The sequence below is a fragment of the Gambusia affinis genome, linkage group LG03 (genome assembly GCF_019740435.1).
Source record: "Gambusia affinis linkage group LG03, SWU_Gaff_1.0, whole genome shotgun sequence".
NCBI classification, from domain to species: Eukaryota; Metazoa; Chordata; class Actinopteri; order Cyprinodontiformes; family Poeciliidae; genus Gambusia; species Gambusia affinis.
Genome location: NC_057870.1, coordinates 19,329,410 through 19,351,588, shown reverse-complemented (window position 1 = coordinate 19,351,588; position 22,179 = coordinate 19,329,410). Strand labels below are relative to the sequence as shown.

Here is a 22,179-nt window from a genome sequence, read left to right as displayed (position 1 = left end):
AATTGTCCTGATGTGTTCAAATAATAGCAGCATAACTGCTTCCCTCAGTGAGGGAATACAATTATTAAAAAGTGAGTAAAATGTATTTCTACAGGTACTAAAAGAAACCAGCATGAATGAATAAGTGATAAAGTGCAGAAGATGACAGGCTGTTGAGTTAAAATTTGATCAAATGCTTAAAAAAAAAAAGCAAGCCCAAGTCATAAAGGGAGGTTCAGAGTTATCTTCAGTATGAAGTCAAGCTATTGGTTTGAAACTAACCTGAAGGCTCATAACATAATCCAATCAGAGTCTTTGTTCCAGAGTAAAAGGTTGAGTGTCAACACCAACTCAATGACCATAATTCAATAGAAAACTTTAGGAATGTCAAACATGTTGCTTATCAGTCAAAACAAAGAAATGCAAATCAAATCCTCCATCGCTGGAATACCTGCTCACAGACGCCTGAAGTGGGAAGTCCACAAAGTTTTGAAGCAGTTCTCAGAACTAAACAGCTAGTTCAGTGATACACAAGAAAAAATACATTTTCAACAAGTTTTCAGTTTGTGAAGAAAAATCTCGGCACCCCTATTGCATTTTCCTCATTTTCTGTAGCATGAGAACAAATCCGATCCAGTTTCTTCTACATTTTTATTTGTAATAGAATGTGAAATCTTTGTAATTTGTGTGTGTGTGTCAGTACAAGCTAATCAATGGCTTTATTAATTTTTTTACATGAACTCTTTTGACATTTTTTTTAGATTGATTTAAAAATCCAATCCTTTCTTCATACAGTACAGACTTTTGGTCGGTACTGTATATAAATAAAGCCTATTAAATCCATGACATTTTATGACATTTTTGCAAATGAAAGCATGACATTTTATCCATTTCCATTTTATCAAATGGACCAAAACTGCAAATTCAGCATCTCATGTGACAATGTTTGTTTTTCAGAGCTGAGCTCCGAGAACCTCCGCACCTGTTTTCAGATTATAAGCGCCTACCTATACTTGTCTGCCATTGAGTTCCTGCAGGTGGGAGAAACAGACACTCACTTTAAAGAAAAATGCCTATTTAAATGTTTCTGATCAGATTTCCAAATCCTTCTTTTCTACAGAATTATGGCGAGTCGTTGTGCCGATCCTTCTGTGAAGTTCTAAAGGACATTACAAATGAGGGACAAGTCCAAGTATTAAAGGTAACTGAAGGTTCTCTGTGACCATAAGATCATCTCGTCAATTTGTTTATTTTTTGTGTGGCGTGCAGAACATATTTTAAAATTAGAAATTTTAACCATCAGTATTTTTTTTTTTTTTTTTAAGATTACGTTTAGATTGATAAGCCAAATCTAAATGCTCTCTCAAAAGCAAAAAAATAATTTCACTGCCATTGTTAAATAAGACCTGGTTTAGGTTTAAACCAGGTCTTTAGAAATGCAGTCATGGAGAATAAAAATTCTCTTTTAAAGAATCTCAGTCTATATGCCAAAACAAACAAAGAAAAAAACTGTAAAAAGCGTTGTCAATGCTTTTTTTTTTTTTCCTATTCAAATGTTTATTTGGATACAAATAAATCTGAGACTGGAAGAGTATGGAATGAAAGTGTGTAGAAATATTTTTTCCTCGTCAATATTTCAGCTTTTTTCAAAACATTTTTTCTCTTGTTTTTTTTTTTCATTGTAGATTAACACAGTAAAGAGATTTATTTTTGCAACTTTTCTTGTAAGTGAATTGAAAATGATTAGGATCATCTTTTTTGAAATAAGGTTGAACATTAGTGTGTATTACAGGATGACCTAGGTGTCCTGTAATATCGAGTGTGAATAAAGAAAGGTTATCTTGAGTATTAGGAGGATTAATAAAGACATTTTAATCATGAGGCCATGCCTGCAGAATCTGAATGAACATATATAAATAGTTGTTGCACTTAGTGGACTTGCAGAAAGCACACAAAGGTAATACAAGTAATGGACATTTCCTTATATTTAAGAATAATGCATGGTTTGCCTTTTTCTTGAATTGGTAAAAAAAAAGCATATTAATTGAAACACTTTTACTATTTTAGTGGTGTGTTTTGTAAATGCAAATAGGTTTTGTGTTATATAGGTTCCTTTTTTGTCTACCGAAGATTCACCTGAATTTCCTCATTGTTGGACAATAAACTATATTTATTTTCTATTCTAAAAGAAAATTACTGAATAACAATCTCTCAGAATTTGTGTTTCCCAGGAATACTGTTAGCTGTTTTTGTTTTTACAGCAGAGTTGGGTGTCAGCAGAATGCCTGTAATTCCACAAAGCTTGAGCTTGTTTAAGCCTGATGGCTTATTGCACTTCTGGCTGTGACTAGTGTTGTTGACTAGGGAAAGAAGAGCCAGCACACAGTTAAGAATCAAAAATGTCTACATAACACATTCCAACAATGGAGGACAGCTCGTGCTAACCAACATGAGCTGTTCGAGGAATCCATATGTACTGCAGTGGTTAGTTTGACCACTCAGAAGCAAAAGAAGTTAAACATAATTATCTTCAGTAAATTGGCAAATACCTGCAGGAAGTTTTTCTCTCTTCACAATTTTTTTGATTTACTTTCTATAATTTGTTTTTTAATTTTCTGGTTGTACTTTTTTGTTTTTTCTTATTTACATTGCTGAATCCAGAGTCATAATTGTAAGATTCTCTTCTAGATGAAAAAGCCATTAAGCAGTGTTTCACTGTCACTGTATTTGTACTGCTAAAACAGATTTTCATATGCTTAATAGGAAATTATTTTAAAATAAAATTTAAAGGTTTTGTAGTATTCACTTAAGAATATCCAGAGGAAACTCTCTTATCTGATCAAAAATGTATTGTCATATTTGTTGCTTTATTCATTTAACTCAGTTCAAACTAAGAACAAAGCATGTGAAATAGAATGTTGATACTGTTCACATAAAGTCATCACAGTACCTGTAGCATCATGAAGGTGTCAACAAGAGAGCAAACAATGACTGTGTGTTTAGGATTACCATAAGCTGAAGAGAAAACATTATTTTTTTCTGTTTCAACATCTTTATGTAAACTAAGTAGAATGAGTGTAAAACAGTATTGTAGATGATGTTTTAGAAAGTGCAGATATCAACTCTGAAAATTTATATTGTTCTTATTATGATTTGGCAGATTAAACGTGGATTGCCTCATCCAGGGCACTATTCAGTCAGGACATTCATAGAGATTCTGCTTCTGGAAAAAACTATTGTGCTAAGGACATAAAAAAAAATCATGTTAGATGAACTCACCAGTTTTCATTTTTGGAGTGAGAAAAATTACTTGCCAAAAGACACTCTACAGAGCTCAGACTGACTAGTTTCAGACTCGTTTGTCATAAAAAAAGCAAGCCTGCTACATCCTGACTTATGATCCCTGAGGAAAAAATCTAGCTGACAAGTTTTCTTTGTTGTTTTTTGAAAGATGAACAGTCCAACTATTTAAAAAGAAATGTAAATACTAGGTTTGCTTTTTACCATTTGCAGATTTATACATCAATGCACACATTTGAGAATAAATGTTATAGTTAGGACGGGCATCCAGGATTGTTCAGTAAGGAAAAAGGCTGGAAACCACTGACCAATGGCTCTGTTTAAGAGCCATTACCTGACAGACCACATCCACATGTCTAACATTATTTCAACAAAAACAGCCATCCTTCTCTGCAAGTTACTAAACCTGAATGATTATATATATATATATATATATATATATATATATATATATATATATATATATATATATATATATATATATAGATATATATATATATATATATATATATATATATATATAAATAACCGTGCCCTATTTCCTCTCTTAATATCCCTCCATGACCTCTCTTTTTTTCCTGCCTCCTTTTAGAGTTTTACCTTTGTGCTTCTCTTTGCTTTATTTTATGTGTCTCCCTCATCCTTGGTCTCTGTGTGTCTCTGCAGGTGGTTGAAATAGCTTTAAAGGTTAGCCCTGTACTGGGAGTTCACATGTTTCAGCCTCTGATGCCAGCTGTCTTTAGAGGTATCGTGGATGGGGAGGTGAGGATTTTTGTCACCTCTTGCACATCTGAGTTAGTTATCTGTAATATGTTACATTTTTTAGATTAGTGATACAGTATGCCATACACCACACAGATTATTCTTTTAAGTACTTATTTTTTTGTATACCATCAGTTTATGGTGGCATGTAATAATCAGACAGTAGTTGAAGACATAGGCTTCCATTTCGGGATTTTCTCATATTTATTACTACTTCCATCTTTCCATCAAGGTTAATGACCTGCTGTATCCTTAGTCTAGTTAAAGCATTACCAAATACTCATTTGTGCATATCTGATGATATAATTTTTTTTGTGTGTGTGTGATTTGCAGCGTTATCCTGTTGTGATGTCCACCTATCTTGGCATCATTGGTCGTGTCCTGCTCCAGAACTTTAGTTTCTTCTCCTCTTTGCTCTCTCAAATGGCGTCTGAATGCAACCAGGAGGTGAGGCTGATGTCTGCCTTTCTTTTCTGTCAACTCAGCAACATTTTGTCTGAGAGACAAAGTGGCTGCTAAAAGAAAATCGTTCAAGTTGAGGCTGAAGTAATGACCCAGAGAATTACAAATGGGGAAATTTTTAAGCCTTGACATCTTGACTTTGCTTCTTCCATCATAATTTTTTATTTTTTTTATTTCTAAAATTACACTTATCCTTATTGCACAATTTGAAGCTTACAAAATAAATATCACAAAATAAGTTCCTTTTCTAACTTTGCTTGGTGTTTCACTATGGGATAGCGTGACCATCTGCCTAAGAGCTGGGCAGATGTGGTGAAGAAGAGTCCTCGAAGCATTTACCCAGCACTGTCCAGGCCTGTCGTGGCACTGCATACAGAATGCCTAAAAACAGTTAAACAGCGATAAACTAGCCTGAATGTTCTCAGGAAGCTTTGCTGTAGTTTTCACACGGGAAGAAAGAGAGAATGAGTTGAGAGGCGTAGATTGGCCGTGATAGTGGACGGTGGGTGGAGCTATTGATCAACTTGTCTGTCGCAGACAGATGTGATCCAGTGTTGGGTCACGCTGAGGCGATTCTAATAGTGAAACATATTACTCTTTTATCAAAGAACCAGGTATTACTTTAATTAAGCCATTTTCCATTCTAGCAGCCCTTTTACACTTGATGTGTACCATGTACCAATTTAGAAATCAATTGGTACATGAAAGGAAAGGGATGGTTCTTTTTGCTGGCACTTGTATGATGGTAGTATATTATGAAATAGACAAATGTTGAAACACTTGTCTTTGTTAAGACAAGTCTTTCAACATTGTCTTAACAATGTTAAGACAATGTTAAGAACAGAGGTTATTTTTTCTATAACATCTTTTTAAATTATTGATTGAACATTTAAAATGATCAAGATATGATTAACTTTTGGCAGGTAGAAAAGCAAAAGACTGAGAAGAAATAACAATAGAAATAATATCAAGCTTTTTTCAAAAATGGCTTAAAGAAACAAGACAAAGCAAGCAAATGATTATAAGACCAAACAAAATGTCTGCAAAATAAAAAATGAGATAAATAGTTAAATAACAGGACCTCATGAAAGTAATCACACCCAGCATTTACGAACAACCATTCTTGGAGGGTTGTATTTAGCTCCATTCATCTTTTTATCAACTCTGATTATGATAGAGAAGCATCCCCACACCACCATCGTCAGGTTTTATTGTGGCATACACATAATGGCTTTTCCATTACACACACATTGCCAAGAAGGTAAACTTTTTCTTATCCGTCTCACATTGTTCAATACCACCTGTGCTGTGTCCTCCTACCAGGCTTGTAACAAACTTCAAATAGGAGTTTATAAAGCTTTGTGAAACGATGATTTTTTATTTTTTTTGTATTGCATAAATACCGGATATGTTGAGTTAACAAGCACTAGTTTCCTATCAAAATATTTCCCACCCAAGATGTGGATCTCTGCAGATGTTAGGTGCCTCTTTGTTGAAACTGAGCAGCGTTATCATACACTCTGCATTTTCAGATGATATGTTAAGCAGTTGGTGGAACTTAAATAAATTGTTGGACATTTATGGTTGCAACAAGGTGTGTGATTACTTTTGCTAAGCTTTGTAAATCTCTTTGCTCTAATTTATAGATGGACCAGTTGTTGGGGAGCATGATTGAGATGTGGGTGGACCGCATGGACAACATTACTCAGCCTGAGAGGAGGAAATTGTCATCATTGGCCCTTTTGTCTCTTCTCCCATCTGACAACAGGTAAAAAAAAAAAAGTCTACTTTCCCTGATGTATGCCCATGTGGTTTTGAGTTATTTTCTCCCAAATAGTGTCAGCTACTAAAATAAAGAAGCACTTGACAAGGTCTTCCAATGCAATCACCCTGACCTGGATAAATACTTTGATATGTTCTGAAATTTCATACAAATACTATTATCAGTGCATTTTCCATAAATCTCATGAATTCAGGAGGGCTGGTGTTATTTTCAGAGAATTACACACACGTCTACCACCATAAGTTTAATTTACATCTCTCTTTAAATTTTAATACCAATGTTGTAGTAAGGGAGATGAAAAATGCAAATATGTACTGAGCCAAAAGTCTCAAGTGTGCTTGGATTATTGTGCTGTGAGTCAACACCATCTGGCCAACATCTGTCACTCACCAGTTAAGAGCAAACATATAAATACTCACAAACACTTAAAAGTCTTGCCCTCTTTTGCTGAAACTTTTAATGGATCATACTACGGTTTTAGAACATTTCCTGTGAAGCAGCTGTTGAAAAATCAAAACAACACACTCCCTAGTGCTGTAGGTTAAATACGTATTTAGTAGCAGAGAATTGTTCGTGTGCGTGCTGATTGCTGAGCAGAAATGTCAGTGACATGCACAGAAACAAGAGATGATCTGGTTGTTTTGCAATTTGAGGTATATTGTCCTAAAATGAGCTGCAACTTATCTGCATTCTTTGACAGGAGAAGCAAGGTGCATTGTAAATGTATGTATGCACTTGCTATCAAAGAAGTTCTCAATTTATTGTTTTAATAAAACTTTTTAAAAAATGGTACAAAGTTCAACTTTTTGTTTGACGTCCCAACTGGCAGTTTGTTTTTATCAAGATTTAGGGAAGCTCAGTGTTCTGCTAACCAGATATGGTAATCATAGGCACAGGCAGGCATGAAATCCTTTGTTACACCCGCATGCTTGGTGCACAGCAGCAATAGATTATGACAGCTCAGACGGGTTAAGTGCTTCATGGAAAATCAACTATCTTAAAATTGAAGAAGTCAGTATCTTGTCTATATTTTCCCTTATCCTGCTTTTTTTTTCCTTTTGATCTTATTTTAGTCAATGTGATGTATCTATCCTTCGTAGGTTAATGTTTGTTTACCTCAATCTTAGCATGTGAATACTTGACCTTTTGTTATACAATACATTGAACCCACATACAAACCAGATTTGCATTAAATATTGCATAGACAAAGATAAAGCTTGCTAAATAATAGATTTTTTGCAAGCTAAACATTTATGTAGAACAATAGTACAGGTACTTAGATTTTAAGAGTTATTGTCTTATTTTCTACAATACGTCAAGCACCGGATTCTTGCTTAACTTAAGAGTCCATTTTTTGTAAAAAACGTTTTAAAATTCCTTCAACAGATTCAGAAGAAGACCTCCATACATCCCAACATCAACTAATTACACCTAGACTAGAGCGTGGTGGAATGATGAGTCATCTGTTATTTTTTGACACATTTTTTGAGGCTCTCGGAAACGTAATTACTTGTGAAAATAACTGTTACGGTCAGTTCAGATAAACAAATCAACCCCTAGATGTTCTATGTTGAAGCAGAAATCAGTGCATATGACGCACAACGCTGCAGGGGTTCAAATACAGAAATACACAAACATATCTGCCTTCAAATCTGTCATTTCCCTTGAATTGATAATCTTCTTTGGAAGAATCAAAACCTCCCATATGAGGTAGTTCTTTTTATGCTTGAAGAACAGTCTGTGAGATCCGTGGTGCAAGAAACACGATTAAATGGAAAAAGAACACTCAAAGCTTGTGGAGGTAGATAGTCAAGCATAGGAATACATCAGTAGAGTACATAGCTTTTAACCTAAAACTTAAAGTTCCAGTGTTTTTGGACAATTTTGTTTGCTTCGGCATGGAGTTACAATGTCCAAACAACAGTTCACCTCAGATGTTCATAGTTTTCTAATTTATTTCTGAACAACTGTCTGATTCTACACAAATGGCAACAGAAAATCTTTACTAGACCTTCCTCTCAGTCTTCTGTGAATCAGATTTTGTATTAGCAACAAAATAAAAATAAAATATTATCCAATGGCAGATCAAATAGTTATTTCAGTTTTGATTATCCTAATTTTGCTAGTGTGGAGCAGACGACATTGATATGGTCTTAAGCATAGCATTCTGGGTTAAAGTCAGAGAGGAAAACTATGCTTTTAACAAGAGCCATTTCACAAGGACTCTAAAAGAAAAGTGAGCGATTAGCCCAAACCTGTTCTTCAGTAATTGCTGAGAAATCATTTCCACACATAACAAATCTGGGACAGATCTGTTTACTCTCGATATAATACTATTTCATGCTGAGTTTCTATGTTTTGCCAGACACTGAACTTTATGCAGCATTGCCTGGGTTCCACCTTTCCTGATTCATGAACTTCAAAGCCTTTGATATTTCAGTGCCCATTCCCACACTTATTCTGTTTCTGTACTTTTTCCCCCTCTATCTTTTTAGATTTTTTTGATGCATGAAGTCTTCTTCTTTGTTTCTCTGCTTTTTAAGAATGACTCAAATAATTCATCAATGATTGCTGGTCCTCTCCAGGCTCGAGTCGTGTGTGTTGCCAGTGTGAGCTTCTGCATTACAGAAAAAATCACCATAGTAGGCAATAATGCTAGATGGCAAAAGCCTGTTTTATGTAGCCCTTGGACTATTTCTGCAGTTTGAACTTTTGTACTTTTAATATGTTGTTCATTTTTTCCAATGGAAACATGTTTTTACTCATTGAAGTCAGAAAACATTTTCAATAATCTGGTGTCACATTTTGATTTAGATGTTCAATTATCTTCTGCCTTGAAATCGTTTTAAACTCTAGTTGTTGAAATCCACAGCCAAATTGTCCTATGAATCAAAATCTAGTTGTTTTTTACTAGGCTTTTTATCATTTTTTGTGTGCCCAGAAAGAGGGTTTTGCTGTGTTGTGCTGTTTCTCTAAATTGAGCGTGTGTTTTGTTGAACCAGCACTCCCACTAATACATGGGAAAGCAGACAGCTGTTATATTAACGACGTAACAACTAATGAATCCCGTGTATTCTGTGTTGTCAGTGTGATCCAGGACAAATTCTGTGGCATCATTAACATTTCTGTGGAAGCATTGCATGATGTGATGACAGAGGATCCAGAATCAGGGACCTTTAAAGAGTAAGTTCTGCTTTTTTTTTTTCTTTTTTTTTACTAATTTGTTGTGAGATGAAGTGCAATAAAATTTAAATTTGCAAGTAAATCATGCAGGTCAAATAATTGCAGGCATTATTACATCATTTCCATTAAATCAGTGTAAAAAGGTCTTCAAACAATATTATCATTTATCGCTATAATTTTTGAGACAATTAAAAATGTTCTTTCATCATACTGCAGCAATAATTACTTTCTAATTACAGAAATAATACCTCTAAAATCTACATAAAGTTATGAATTCACAACTCTTTCTTCTCAATCAATGCCCACAATATTGTATTACCACTCCCCACTTTTATTAGTTTCCCAATAGTACAAGGTTAAGACTAATGGTTGTGACCTAGAAGGTTATGAGCACCCAATTCAGAGATATTTTGACTTCACAAATGGGATTCTTCACCATGTTTTTACTTTAAAACATTTTTTCTGCCTTGAAAGAGCCCTAATGAGATAAAGGGTCAAAGGGGCTAAAGGAAGCTTTTTTTAAATTTCCCATTATTGCATTAAATTCCTTTGGTTCACTGTTGTGGAGCAAGTATTAATGGATGCACTTTACTTAAAGCTCTCTTCAGTAGATAGAGACAATTTGCCATTTTATGCCAAATTAGGAGTTGCAGTCTTTTGTCACTTTGCAGCAATAGAGTCCAAGAACCTAACATGCTTTTGTATTACACTGAACTGTCTAGACACATTACATTTAATGTAATGCATTAAGGAGATTATTTATTTAACCTGTTTCAAAACAACATATAAAATAAGTCCTTTCCTTTATTTGCACAGGATTACTATTAAAAAAAACTGTTCTTTTTAAGTAGTTGAAGAAAGTGCTGAATATTAACTTATTTGCTCTTTCAGGCTTTTTTTTTCTTCTCAGTTTTTAAGACTTTGCCAGTTTATAATTAAGCTCATGCAACTGAGCAATGTGTGAGCAAGTATGTGCTTCTTGGAATGACGGCTAATTTTGAGCTTAAATGCTGCAGAGTACTTTGAAGGCTTTTAAAGGGTCATAGATTTGATTAATGGTTTTCTGAAAAGCCTCAAAGAATCCCCTTCAAATTGTTATTGATACAACTTCAATTTCAATTCAACAATCAATGTCCAAGTACTGATGTAGTTGCTTTAAAGGACTGATCATAGCAACATTATGATTCAGCCTCAGTTTCATTACATAAATGTGTGAAATCTTCTGTAAACACTCTATTATAGGTTGAAAGATTTTTATTTTCCCTCTTTTGAATGTCATTAAGCAGAATTTATTGACTTTCTGATCGCAGCTTATCACTTGCCGCTGTTCAAAGTCACAAAATATCCTATTCATGCCACCACAATCTTATCTGTGCTCCCAGTACTGAATTAAGAAATGAACACAAAGGAAATAAAAGACCATACACAGACTTTATACCAAGCACAAAGGTTTTTACTTGCAGTTCCTCTCTGCATGCAGATGAACCAACATGAATAGCGTTTGTGGCTGTGTAAAACAAATGCCAGAAGGTTCAGCCTTTTTTATGCGTCTGTGTTTGCACACGCTGCTTGCTCTGAGATTGTCTCCTACTGTGCAGGTCTATGGGTGGTTATTAATATGGAGCTGAATATTATTATGTTGGCAGCTGCATGCTGATGATCAATTTTGAAGAGCCCAAGCTAAGTGACGAAGAGGAGCCACCAACTGAGCAGGATAAGAGGAAGAAACTTGTGAGTAAAACATATGAAGCACACACTCGCATGCGTGTACGCATGCAAACGGTAAAAAGTTATTTTTTAACTAATGAAATGTTTTCTTAACTTTCATTATGCCTCTAGTATTTAAGAGTATGCAATTTATTTTTTTTCTTTCTGTTCTCCTCTTTTCATACTAATTATTGTGTTATGTCATACTATGCCATGGTGTAATAGAAGATATGCATTGTTTTTATGATTTTACAAATACAAATGTGAAGTGTGATATATTCAGCCAGTCTGAATCAATATTTAGTCAAATCTGCTTTTGCTGTATGTATAGCTGCAAATCATGTTGGTTTTGTCTCTACTGGCCTTGCCAAGTTTTCTCAATGATTTTTTTGTTGGTTTTCAGTATCTACTTGGACTAGACCATTTTAACACAGGAGTGTGATTTTGTCTAAACCATTTTATTGCTGCTCTGGTTGTTTGTTTAGGGTTCCAGATCTCTTCTGGATAATTTCCCTCCCACGTGATTCAAATATGTTGATGTTTGTCTTATTAAATGTGAATAAATCTAAAGAGGTTCAAGCAACATGAATACATTTTAGAGGACCTGTATGCATTACCTTTCAACAGCTGCAACATCTTTATCTGGCGAACTGTAAATACACTTAAATGAAGAACCTGAATGAATTTATGTTATAGCAGTATACAAAAACGCTTTAGTGCTAATGGGAATCCACATATAGCCAACCTATGGGAGATGTACATCAATTAAACGGAACAAGAATATATTCACCCTTCTTTCAATATTGTGAAGTACAGCTTTATTATATTATTGGTGGCTGTGTCTGAGTGGTGTTCCTCTAAGAAATGCTTCAGCAAAATTACTTTTACAGTTTATTCTGAATAGGAAAATCTTTCTATGAGACTATCCTCTTTGTGTTGGCATGTGTGTATTTTGCTTGGTGGTATCCCGGTGCACTTATCACTTCAACCCAGGCTCTGACATTTTGCTCCAAGGAGTAGAAAAGAGGGGACTTAAAGTCGCACCTCTGCCGTCTTCATGCTTGTGTACCTTTGTGCTTGAAGATGCGGATGAATGCTTGTGTAAAAGCAGCGCCTGTGCCCGCATGATACAGTTCTTAGTTTGAGAAGAAAGTAAATGAGAATGGGGATCTGTGACTTTTTGGCAAAAAATATTGATTCCAATTTTGGTTTTTCAGAGCGTTTCACTTTACTGAGAAAGCATGTCCAACATGTGCATTCTGACCTAAAAGCAGAGTAACTGGGACCAGAGAGTTGCTTATTGGAACAAACTGAAATCCAATTGCATCACATACATTCTTTTGGTGTTTTCACTAAGTAGCAAGAAGTAAACAACATCAACATATTGTGCAAGAGACTAGTGTTGGTGAGGTAGAAAACACCCGTTCTTTTGTTCTTGTGTTCATTTTCTAACATCCATGTCCCTAGTGGGGTCAGAAGGGGTGCTGGTGTCTATCTCCAGCTATTGTTCTGGGCGAGAGGCGGGGTTCACCCAAGACAGTTAGCCAGTCTGTCGCAGTTCAACACAGAGATAGACAGGACAAACTACCATGCACACACACAAGCACACACTCACACCAGGGCCGGCCCAAGCCTCCATGTGGCCCTAATCAAAATGTGGTTTTGGCTATTGCATAAAATTAAACTTAAACCAAGATTCAGAGCTTAGGTTATTAATTCTATGTATGAAGTGCCATAAATGTTTACAAATAAAATTTACCTGGCTTCACTCCCAATGGTTGCCTGTGTATTTTAGAGCTCACTTTAAAGTCCTCCAGACCGTTTTTAAGGTTTTCAACATCCTTATTTAACAGCGCTTCTCCACCACCACACTCCTACTCGGTGTCTTGGGTCTGCTGACCAGCAGCTCCTGTTCATTCCCAGTTCTAATCTTAGAACTTCTTTATTCTTTATTGAGCCTCTTAAGTTCTGTAATACCCCACCTTTGCACATTTGCCAGGCCCCTTTGCTATCCATTTTTAAAACCAGTATAAACATTTATTTTTACTCCGGCCTTTAATATTACTGAGACTTGACTTTACTGAACTGGTACAGATTTTATCTGATTCAGTGCTTTATTGTATTATGATTTATATTTAACTTTGAATTCCTTTACATTATTGGGTTTTTAGCTTTGTCTTTTTATTTGATGTCTTTTAACTCTGATGGTTCTGCATATTGTTTCAGCTGTGCCTGGTATTAAAGCACTTTGTAAGTCAAGTTGATGATGCCTCTTCAAATATTTTCACCACTACACCACTGGTGAAGTAGTGCTAAGCTGGATTTTACTCATTGCTTTGACCTGCACACAGTCACTCACTGATGCTCCAGCTAAAGTGGATTAAAGAGGGAGAAAAAAAAACCAAAAAATTTATAAAATCTAAGTTAGTTTTGCAGGACTTTCTGGCCTGTGTTCCAGAGATCTCCAGGAGGGAAGGGAAGTGAAGGTTAAACACCAGGCTATCAGTTCCTCTCCTGCTGTCTGTACCGTCCCTCTCCTCTCATTTCCATACCTCCTGCCTGTTACTGCACCAAGACTTGGCTGATCGTGCAGGGCATTTTGGAAACTTTGCCTTCATGTTGGCGAATTATTTGCTTCTTTATGTAGCCTTCAGGATTTTGAATCAAAGTTTTACTCATTTTATTACATTTTAAATGAAGAACCCCACTCTGTTTATTTCCTGTACGCCTTTTATCTTTGGAATAAATTAATTCATTCTGAACTTTTGACTTTTTATACGTGATACATATGCTGTATCTAATTTTTGGCTTTTCTTTTTTTCTTTACATTACATTTAAAATGAAATCAAGGAGGAAAAACTCACCAATCAACTAAATGTGTATTTTGCAATGCTCTTTATCTTCAGGCTGTTTGGTAATTATGTATCTGCAATGCAAAAAGAAAAGTAAACATCACTGTAATCCCAGACATTAGAGCTGCATGCACAAAAAGGTAGCCTGTATATGTAAACCATGATATACATATTATGAATATGGATATGTAAAGCTCAGATCCTGAGTATATTGGTAGTCTATTAAACTTAAGTGTGAAGATATGCTGCTCTGCATTCCATACACAGACTAAACTCGTCGTGGGTGCAGCTCTTCATATTTCTTGTCCTTTAGGTGGAGAGGCTGCCTCTTGGCTGCTGCTGTCTCCTGGTTTCTGTCTAAATTGGACTTGCAATGTTTTTCTCTTCTTCAAGGGGAGTTTGTTTTTGTGTCATGGAAGCTGTTGACTGTTCCACTCTCTTGTACTGGATTTGTAAGGGTCCCTCACTTTGATCTGAGTATTTCAGACAACAAGACTGCTAACTGATGCTGTGTGGGGCCTCTGTATATAATGCATCATTTGATTCTTGTGCTTCATCTACAAGGCCACTACCATCAAACAAGAAGAGGGATAGGCAACATCAAAGACATTGTCCACTGGGTACTAATGACATGGACTCTGTTTGTTGTGCTGTGGTGGCTCACACCCACTTGAGCTTGTTCGGTTTTCCCCCACATAGTAATACAGCACAGGTTATTTTAGTTGAATTTGTTAAAGTAGTTGCTGCTGACTGATTACACTCAGACACAAAAACAGGATGAAGGTGCCCTATAACACCTATTAGTGCCAAGATAAATTGGTGTACATGTGCAATGAGGGGGTTGCTTGTTACAGCTCATCATTCAGTTGTGATTGGGGCCATGGTGTTTCGCTGCATTTGAGGCTGGAGTCACGGGTTCATTGCAAAAACTTGGTTGTCTAGTGTGGGATATGAGAAAGTTGGTGGCTAGGTTCCCATGCACAGGTCCTTGTAAATGTCTCCAAAAAGACTGAAAAGTGTGGCATACTTTTCAGTGTGGGGATTGTCTTCAGTCCCCAATCAAAAGCTTTATAGAACAACCTTTTACAACTGCTGGTCTATTGGGGTATTTCTTTACTAGCTTTGGAACTCTAGAGACTTTTTTTTTACCTCATTCTGTGCTTTTCTTAACCTTACAGATTGTGGATATAGTTTGAATAGTTTCTAAACAGCATTTTTTATTTTTTTTATTTTATTTATTTTTTTTACTTTTGCCACATAATTTTAGCCGTATTTAGGACTGGAATTTGGCAAGAACATAATTTAAAATAATATCCTATGATATAAAACTGGTCTGAGTATTTTACCTGTGATGTTGCCAACCGGACATATAGAAATTGTAAACTATGCAAACACTGATGTCGTATTTTAAACAATAAAACATGTTGACAAATCAAACATGCGGTAAAATGACAGACCTTGCTCATTCCTGGCAGTTGTTGTGAGAGATATTCGCTTTTCAAAATTTGTGTGAGTTGATTTGAACTGTTGCAGAGGACATTAGACCTGGTTATACAATTACGCTAGTGCATCAAGTGTATCTGGAAAGACTTTTTTTAAGATGTTAATCTCTGAAGAGAAATAGGATCCTAAATTGTATCTAATACTAGTTTGTCAAAGTCTATTCTCAGCGTTCCATCTTTTGAAATTGTACAAGTGTTTCCTCAAGTAGCTTTTATTAATCATTATTTTTTCTTAAAGGAAAAAAAAAATCATATCTTTGCAAATGGGATGAAATACCTTCCAACGCAATTATCTCTGAAACAGGTTGTTATCAGCTTATACCATAGGTGAGGCTCACTGCTCTCAATCGCTCAAAAAATATTATTTGAAGCTGATGAGACATTAAGTTGTTCCTTTCATGCAACCATCTTGTATTATTTTGTTTTAATGAGCAATCACACTGCCTCCAAAGATCCTGCAGAGGTGTATATTTGTAGGAAATGAGTTTCAGCGTGTTATCGTTTCACTCTGAGCCACACAAAGCATTGGTAATGAAGACTTGCCATTCTTGCTTCATTGTTGCTCTGTTCTCGAGCAGACCATCAGTCTCAGCATAATTTAGTTGGGTTGAATAACAGACCTCTCTGACACTGTTATTTTGCAGCACAGGATGAAAAGATTCTCGTTTGTATGGCTCAAGGCAGAGCTACCCAAATTAGCTTCCATTTCTTTTTGCTTCTCATCTCTAGAGCCATTTGTCCATGAGAGTAGCGAAGAATGCTTCAGGACTGAGAAAAAACCTTTATAGTTGACTTAAAACATATCTGAAGTTGGGAAGAAGCTTGCTGGTGGAGCTTTAACATTAATTTGAAGATTTTGCAAAAGGGCAGTCAAAATTAGACCTTCAGTGTTGCTGATAGTTGCTGCTGTGATTTCTAAGCTTGTGACAATTTGCAGCAGCCTAAAGCAAGACACTGTGTGTGACTTCTACAAATTGGCACAGCTGTTGAGATTTTCTGGTCACATTTACAATTACACATTTAAATTTTTTTTGTAATCTCACAGTTGATGCTTAAGAAACGATGGGTATTATAATTGATATATCTTGATTTGATGTTACAATTCTAGATTTATGACTTAAAATGTGATCTAGTAGAGTGGATAGGAGTGAAATCTATTCCAATGCAATTATTGTTAGTGATTTAATGTAAAATATAAAAGTCAAACTTATATGTGAAGTCAAATATAAGAACAAGAAAACTTTATTTATTTCATTCATTCATTATTCATTTATCCGGAAGTATCAGTGCACTGAAATTTTTGTTCATTTACTATGCAACATATGCACTTCATGTTTTGTTGGGTTTCCTTTTTCATGAATTGCTGCCTCATTGTGGCATGGCATGGAAGTGCTTAAAGAGTGCAGCAATATCATAAATATCAAACCAGGTACTGGTGCTTTTGGCAGACTGGGCATCACCAATTTAGTGTGTGCAATAACTTAAATCAAGTGGTGTCAGTGACCATCTGCTGGACAATTGTTTGTAGACCATAGTCTAAAATGTTTAGTGTACCACTTTGTGCAGAAGACGGATAGGTAATATTAGTAGAATTCTATATTGATTTGGTAGAATGCAGTCCAGTGAGATGCCTGTCCTCTTTTGGGAGTTGCTGGATTTGTCTCTGAGAGCTTTTAGAAAAAGCCACTAATGTGGTCCAGAAAAGTCTCTAAGGTACACCAAAGCATAAAGGTCATGATCTGACTGACAGGGAATTCAAAAGTTCAGGTTGAGACATAATAATATCCATCTACCGTATACACAAACTATAGTAAAAATCAAATTGTGCAGTCTTCTAGAAAAGACCATCTCCTTACTAGAGAAAGTGTCAAACATAATTTGTGCAAATGTAAAGATGAAGGTTTTACTAGCAAAACAATCATCATTGGTCAGAATTACTCACTTTGTTTGCAAGTAAATGTAATTTCATGAGCAGTTGGGACAGACAAAATCTTAATCTAAAATACATTTTGTCCTGTTTTCACGTCTAAAATATGGAAATCAATCAATTAATCTGTACTACTGTCGCAAAATAAGGACTCATAATTTGTCTAGCATGTGTAAAGCTCTATATCTTTTTTTTTTTTTTTTCATTTATACCTCAATATCTAAAGTAATTTTTTTTAAATGACTTACTATTGGGAGAGGAACAACAGATGATCTAAAAATTGACAGCACTACACTCTCTTATATCTGTTCAGGAGAACAAAGTCCAAAAGTGAACTTTTCTAATTCAGTTGCCTCCTACATGTGTTTTGATATTGATTTCAGGAGAGAGGAAATTAGTGAATTAGACAGCTGCTTCAGGTGCTGTAGAAGGAGGTGTCAAATAGATTGTAAGGGTTATGGCAGAAAGAGGCTGCCAATAATCCGGTTAGGAGCAGAGAATCAGTTACTGTTAATTCTCTGAAGTTATTTTTCAAAGCTCAAGTTTTCTACTATTTCTGCATTGTGGATTAAACTACAGGTGATGCCAAAAAATGCTTATTATTTCATATCAGCTCTGTTTCAAGGTCTACACAGAGTTAATTGGTGTGATTCAAGTAATGATAATGTCAATAATTGGTCCTAGCTTCAACAATTAGCTGTTAAATTGATCAGTGTATTTCCTAATTAACAATGAAGAAGAGCTCATTCATTAGCTATGCGATTCATTACACTGGAACCACAAGTCTGACTGTTTTTGAGACCTGACCAGCATTTCTGATTTGCATGATTGTCTGTCTAAGCTTTCATCCAAGTAAATTAAGATTCCGACTTCATAACATGAATGACCCATAGGTTTTAATTCACAAAAAGGTGGTTTAATTAACTGGAGAAAGCTTATACGCTAGCAAACTGCAAGTAGATATTAATAAGCCTCAGATGTCTTTTTAATTATTTTTTTAAAGGGCTCACAATAACTTAATGTGATCTGGCACTTTTTCGGTGTTGATCTAAACTTTGAAAGTTTGGTTCATGACATTAATCTTGTTGGATGTGACAGTCATTGTAAATCTAAAACTTTAAATTGATTTTGCTGAATAACTAGGGACAGTATATTGGCACTAATATCTGCATCAGCCGATACAGGTCATCGATATTGGTTCTTTAAATAAAACTTGACCAATATTAACAAGCGGCACTTATTTCTGTCTTTTTGTCGTTTGTTTCTAGAGGGGAAGGGGAGCAGGTTGGTCATTCAATATTTATTTGGTCATGTTACAGTGATGGCTATGCAGCACAGGATTGGCTAATGAAGTTGCTGTTTTGCTATTATTTTGCTCTTTATTTTTCCATCTGGTACTTGACTATTTTTAGAGTGGATTTTAGCCTTTTTTTCTATGCTTGTGTGTCAAACCACTTAACTATGCCCAATGAATCATTCAACTACTAAATGGCTTCTTAACTCAAAGGGTGCACACAGTTGTTTGCCGTTTACACACAGCAAACAACTCAGGAGGGAGAAGGAGGGCAATTATTTCAAAAGATTTTCAGGATGTTCCCCAGCAGCCTGCAACACAACTTTTTTTTTTTTCTTTCTGAATCCATAAAAATTTCAAAGGCTATTACAGTTAAAAGATTATTTTGGGTTAGAAGGAGAAATGATCAACTGAACATTTTGTTCACTGAACATTAGCTCCAATGTGAGGCTGAATTTACAAATGAATAAGCAATTAAAATAGCAACTGAGACTAATAGAAAATCTTTTTTCGAAATCCCCCAAATTGAAAACAGTCCATTTTAAATTTAACATTAGAAACTTGATCTTTAAATGAATATGTGTATAAATATTATAAGCAAGTTGAAGGTGGTTTAAAACTTGTAGTGAGTATTTTGAAATCATTTCTCTTATTACACACTTCAAAACTGAGAAAGCAAATGGTGTGAGTCAGTTGCTCTGCAGTTTCCTATCAGGAGGTAAATTAACTGTGGGAAAGCAAGCATGATGTCTGTTGACAAACTCAGAACAGTTTGAGAATACACAGCAATATTAATGTAATGTAGCTTCAACATTTGTTACTGTTCAAATATGATTGTGCTCATTATGATCACGGCATAGAAATATGGCACGTAGTTGTCAAAATGTTACTCTAATGATATTTAAACTTCTAGAGTACGGCTTCTCTAAAATGTTTTCAATGTTCATCAGTAATGTTCGAGATGCCATGCCACTAATCACTAAAATAACATTCTGACTTACAATTACCTTTTCAGAAAACCTCAACTTTTATCAAATAACTTCTGTAAAATATAAACTACATGTTTCTACCATCCAGAATTGACTAAATATTAAACCATCCTAAAAAAAAAATGTACTTGACACCTGACTAAATTACTGTTTGTGTACAGCAATGATGTCCAGCTCCAGTCCTCAAGGACGAGTGTCCCGCAATTTTTAGGTGTTTCTTCTCTAAAACAGCTGATTCAAATGGTCCAACTACCCTCAACATGTCACAGTGTTCTGCAAAGGCCTATTATTAAAGTATCATTTAATTTAGCTGTGGTGAACCTGGGATAAAATTAACACATGCAGGATACCAACCCTTCAGGCCTGACTGTGGTCACCACTCCTGTACATAAATGAACTGCACAGAATTCGTATCATTAGGTCTTTATGCATAATCCTGAAGTTGTTTACTAAAAGTATAGCCTAAGTATTTCATCTTTGAAGCATAGTTCAAAGTTGCATAATTCTAGACAATGACACAACTGTGCAGGAACAGGGCAGCATATACTCACTGTATCAACTACACATTCAGTTAGGAATTGAAGGTAAAGCAGGGGGGGGGTCATCATTCTGCAAGAAATTGTTTAAAGTTTTTAATTTGCAGTTTTGTTTAAATAAAGATGTAATGCTCAAATTATTATAAATACTTTTTCAACAGTGAACAGTTATTTTTGGACTGGTTTTATTTGTTCTTGGGCATGCAAGTGTCTGGGTGACAATGTTCTCGTATTTCTCGATGACCTCTGTTATTGTCCTTGTCAACACGAATTGTGTTTTGAAGATCTGCCTGCTGGAGTCAGACGTTTAGTTTTTCTATCTGCGATTTCTTGACATGTGTGTACTAATATAAATCTCAACCTTTCCAACCACTGCATATTTTTCTTTGTTTTTGTTTTTATAGTTAATGACAAAATTCATGAGACTGCAGAACTTTAGCTTTCAAGTACAACACCAGTAACAGTATAATAATTTGTGCTGTCTCACTTAGTGTGAAGATGACAGCATAGAAGTTCTTAATTCTCCCTCTAAGTCAAGATACCTCAACATTAATGAAATCTCAAAGCAGGAGAAAAAATAATTTTTTCTTTGCTGCTTATCTTCTCTCTTTTCTGTCATTGTTTTCCATGACTGTTGCTCTGTCCTCTTCTGTCACTTCGACATGAACGTTATCATGGGAAATGTACTTGACCTTATTCAGTTCAGTGTGGTGTCTTTTTTTAGTTTTTTTTTTGTATGTATTCCCCCCTCTATTCTGTCCTTATCACTTGTTCATTGCAGCTAGCTTTATAGTTTGAATGAGAAAGCCATCAGTTTTTTTACTACCATTTCATACAAAATGCAAAAATACTTCTTTTTTTTTTACATTAAATGTAATATTGTAAAAAATGTGTATTTGACTAGAAGTGACAACAGTAAGTGTCGGACTTAAATTACTATTGCCCATTCTCAGCAAGCCAGTGGAGCTCTATCACCACTCATGCTCATAAGGAAATGCTTCCCCTTTCTTGAATAATGTCCTTTCGCCACGCTCTCATATGCTTCCAGAAATATTTGCATAATCATATACAGTCCTTTCCTGTCATTTCCTTTTGATGTTTTAATGACAGTTTTGCACTGAAAGTTTAAAGTGAGGTGCTACCTTAAGTGACTTTTGAAAGGATTCAGCTGTCATTAAATGATCATATAAAAGCTGTCGGTGGTATTTTGAGAATCTCAAAATGAATGTCTGTGCTTTGATGTAAATTTGCAGAAGGTTCTATCTAAAAATCCATAACTATTTTTATATATTGCAGGTATGATTTTGAAATCACATTTAATATCAGCCTTAACATTTCCTTAATAGTTAATAGATAACTCTTTTACAACTATTTATGGTGCTAAAGATTGTTTGATACACCAGTACATCAATTTCTACCTTTCGAAGGACAGTTATGTTGACTTAAAATAAAGAGCTATAACCTATAACCTATCTCATTATTCTATAGCCAGTAATTCTGTAACACATCTGTTTAGAGGTGGTTTGGTCATTTATTTTTCCAGCCAGTTGGCTCAGCCTGTTTCAGAGAAAGAGATTATCTCAATTTGCAACCAAATGCTCGCATCAAGGGTAAATTGCCCATTACTGGCACAGTAACTGTGCCATATTTGAAACTTTTAATGTAACACAATGGACAAAGCACAAAAATGTTTGGCAACTCATCTTTTAGTAAGAACAGATAGAGCAAATACGCTCAGATTTCTATTGTACATTGCACAAGATAAAAACAAGTGGTCTTTTTACAGCCATGGGAGCAAAACGCCACTTTTATGACGATAATTAGCTTTTTTATTTGCTGTATTTTTCTTTAGTTCTCTGCTCTATATTTTTTTTTTCCTTTGCTCTTCTGTCTCTGCTCACTA

At 35.2% G+C, this 22,179-nt stretch overlaps 1 protein-coding gene across 3 annotated transcripts in view; it reads left to right on the top strand.

Annotated features, from left to right (window-relative positions):
- ipo11 (importin 11) overlaps window positions 1–22,179 on the top strand; it is a 109,879-nt gene that overhangs the window by 78,915 nt on the left and 8,785 nt on the right. For all 3 annotated transcript variants that reach the window (XM_044111193.1, XM_044111194.1, XM_044111195.1), the window contains exons 23-29: window positions 937–1,016; window positions 1,100–1,180; window positions 3,946–4,041; window positions 4,375–4,488; window positions 6,150–6,271; window positions 9,374–9,469; window positions 11,116–11,200. In XM_044111193.1, the coding sequence (XP_043967128.1) occupies window positions 937–1,016; window positions 1,100–1,180; window positions 3,946–4,041; window positions 4,375–4,488; window positions 6,150–6,271; window positions 9,374–9,469; window positions 11,116–11,200 (674 nt within the window). The remainder of the gene's footprint in view (window positions 1–936; window positions 1,017–1,099; window positions 1,181–3,945; window positions 4,042–4,374; window positions 4,489–6,149; window positions 6,272–9,373; window positions 9,470–11,115; window positions 11,201–22,179) is intronic.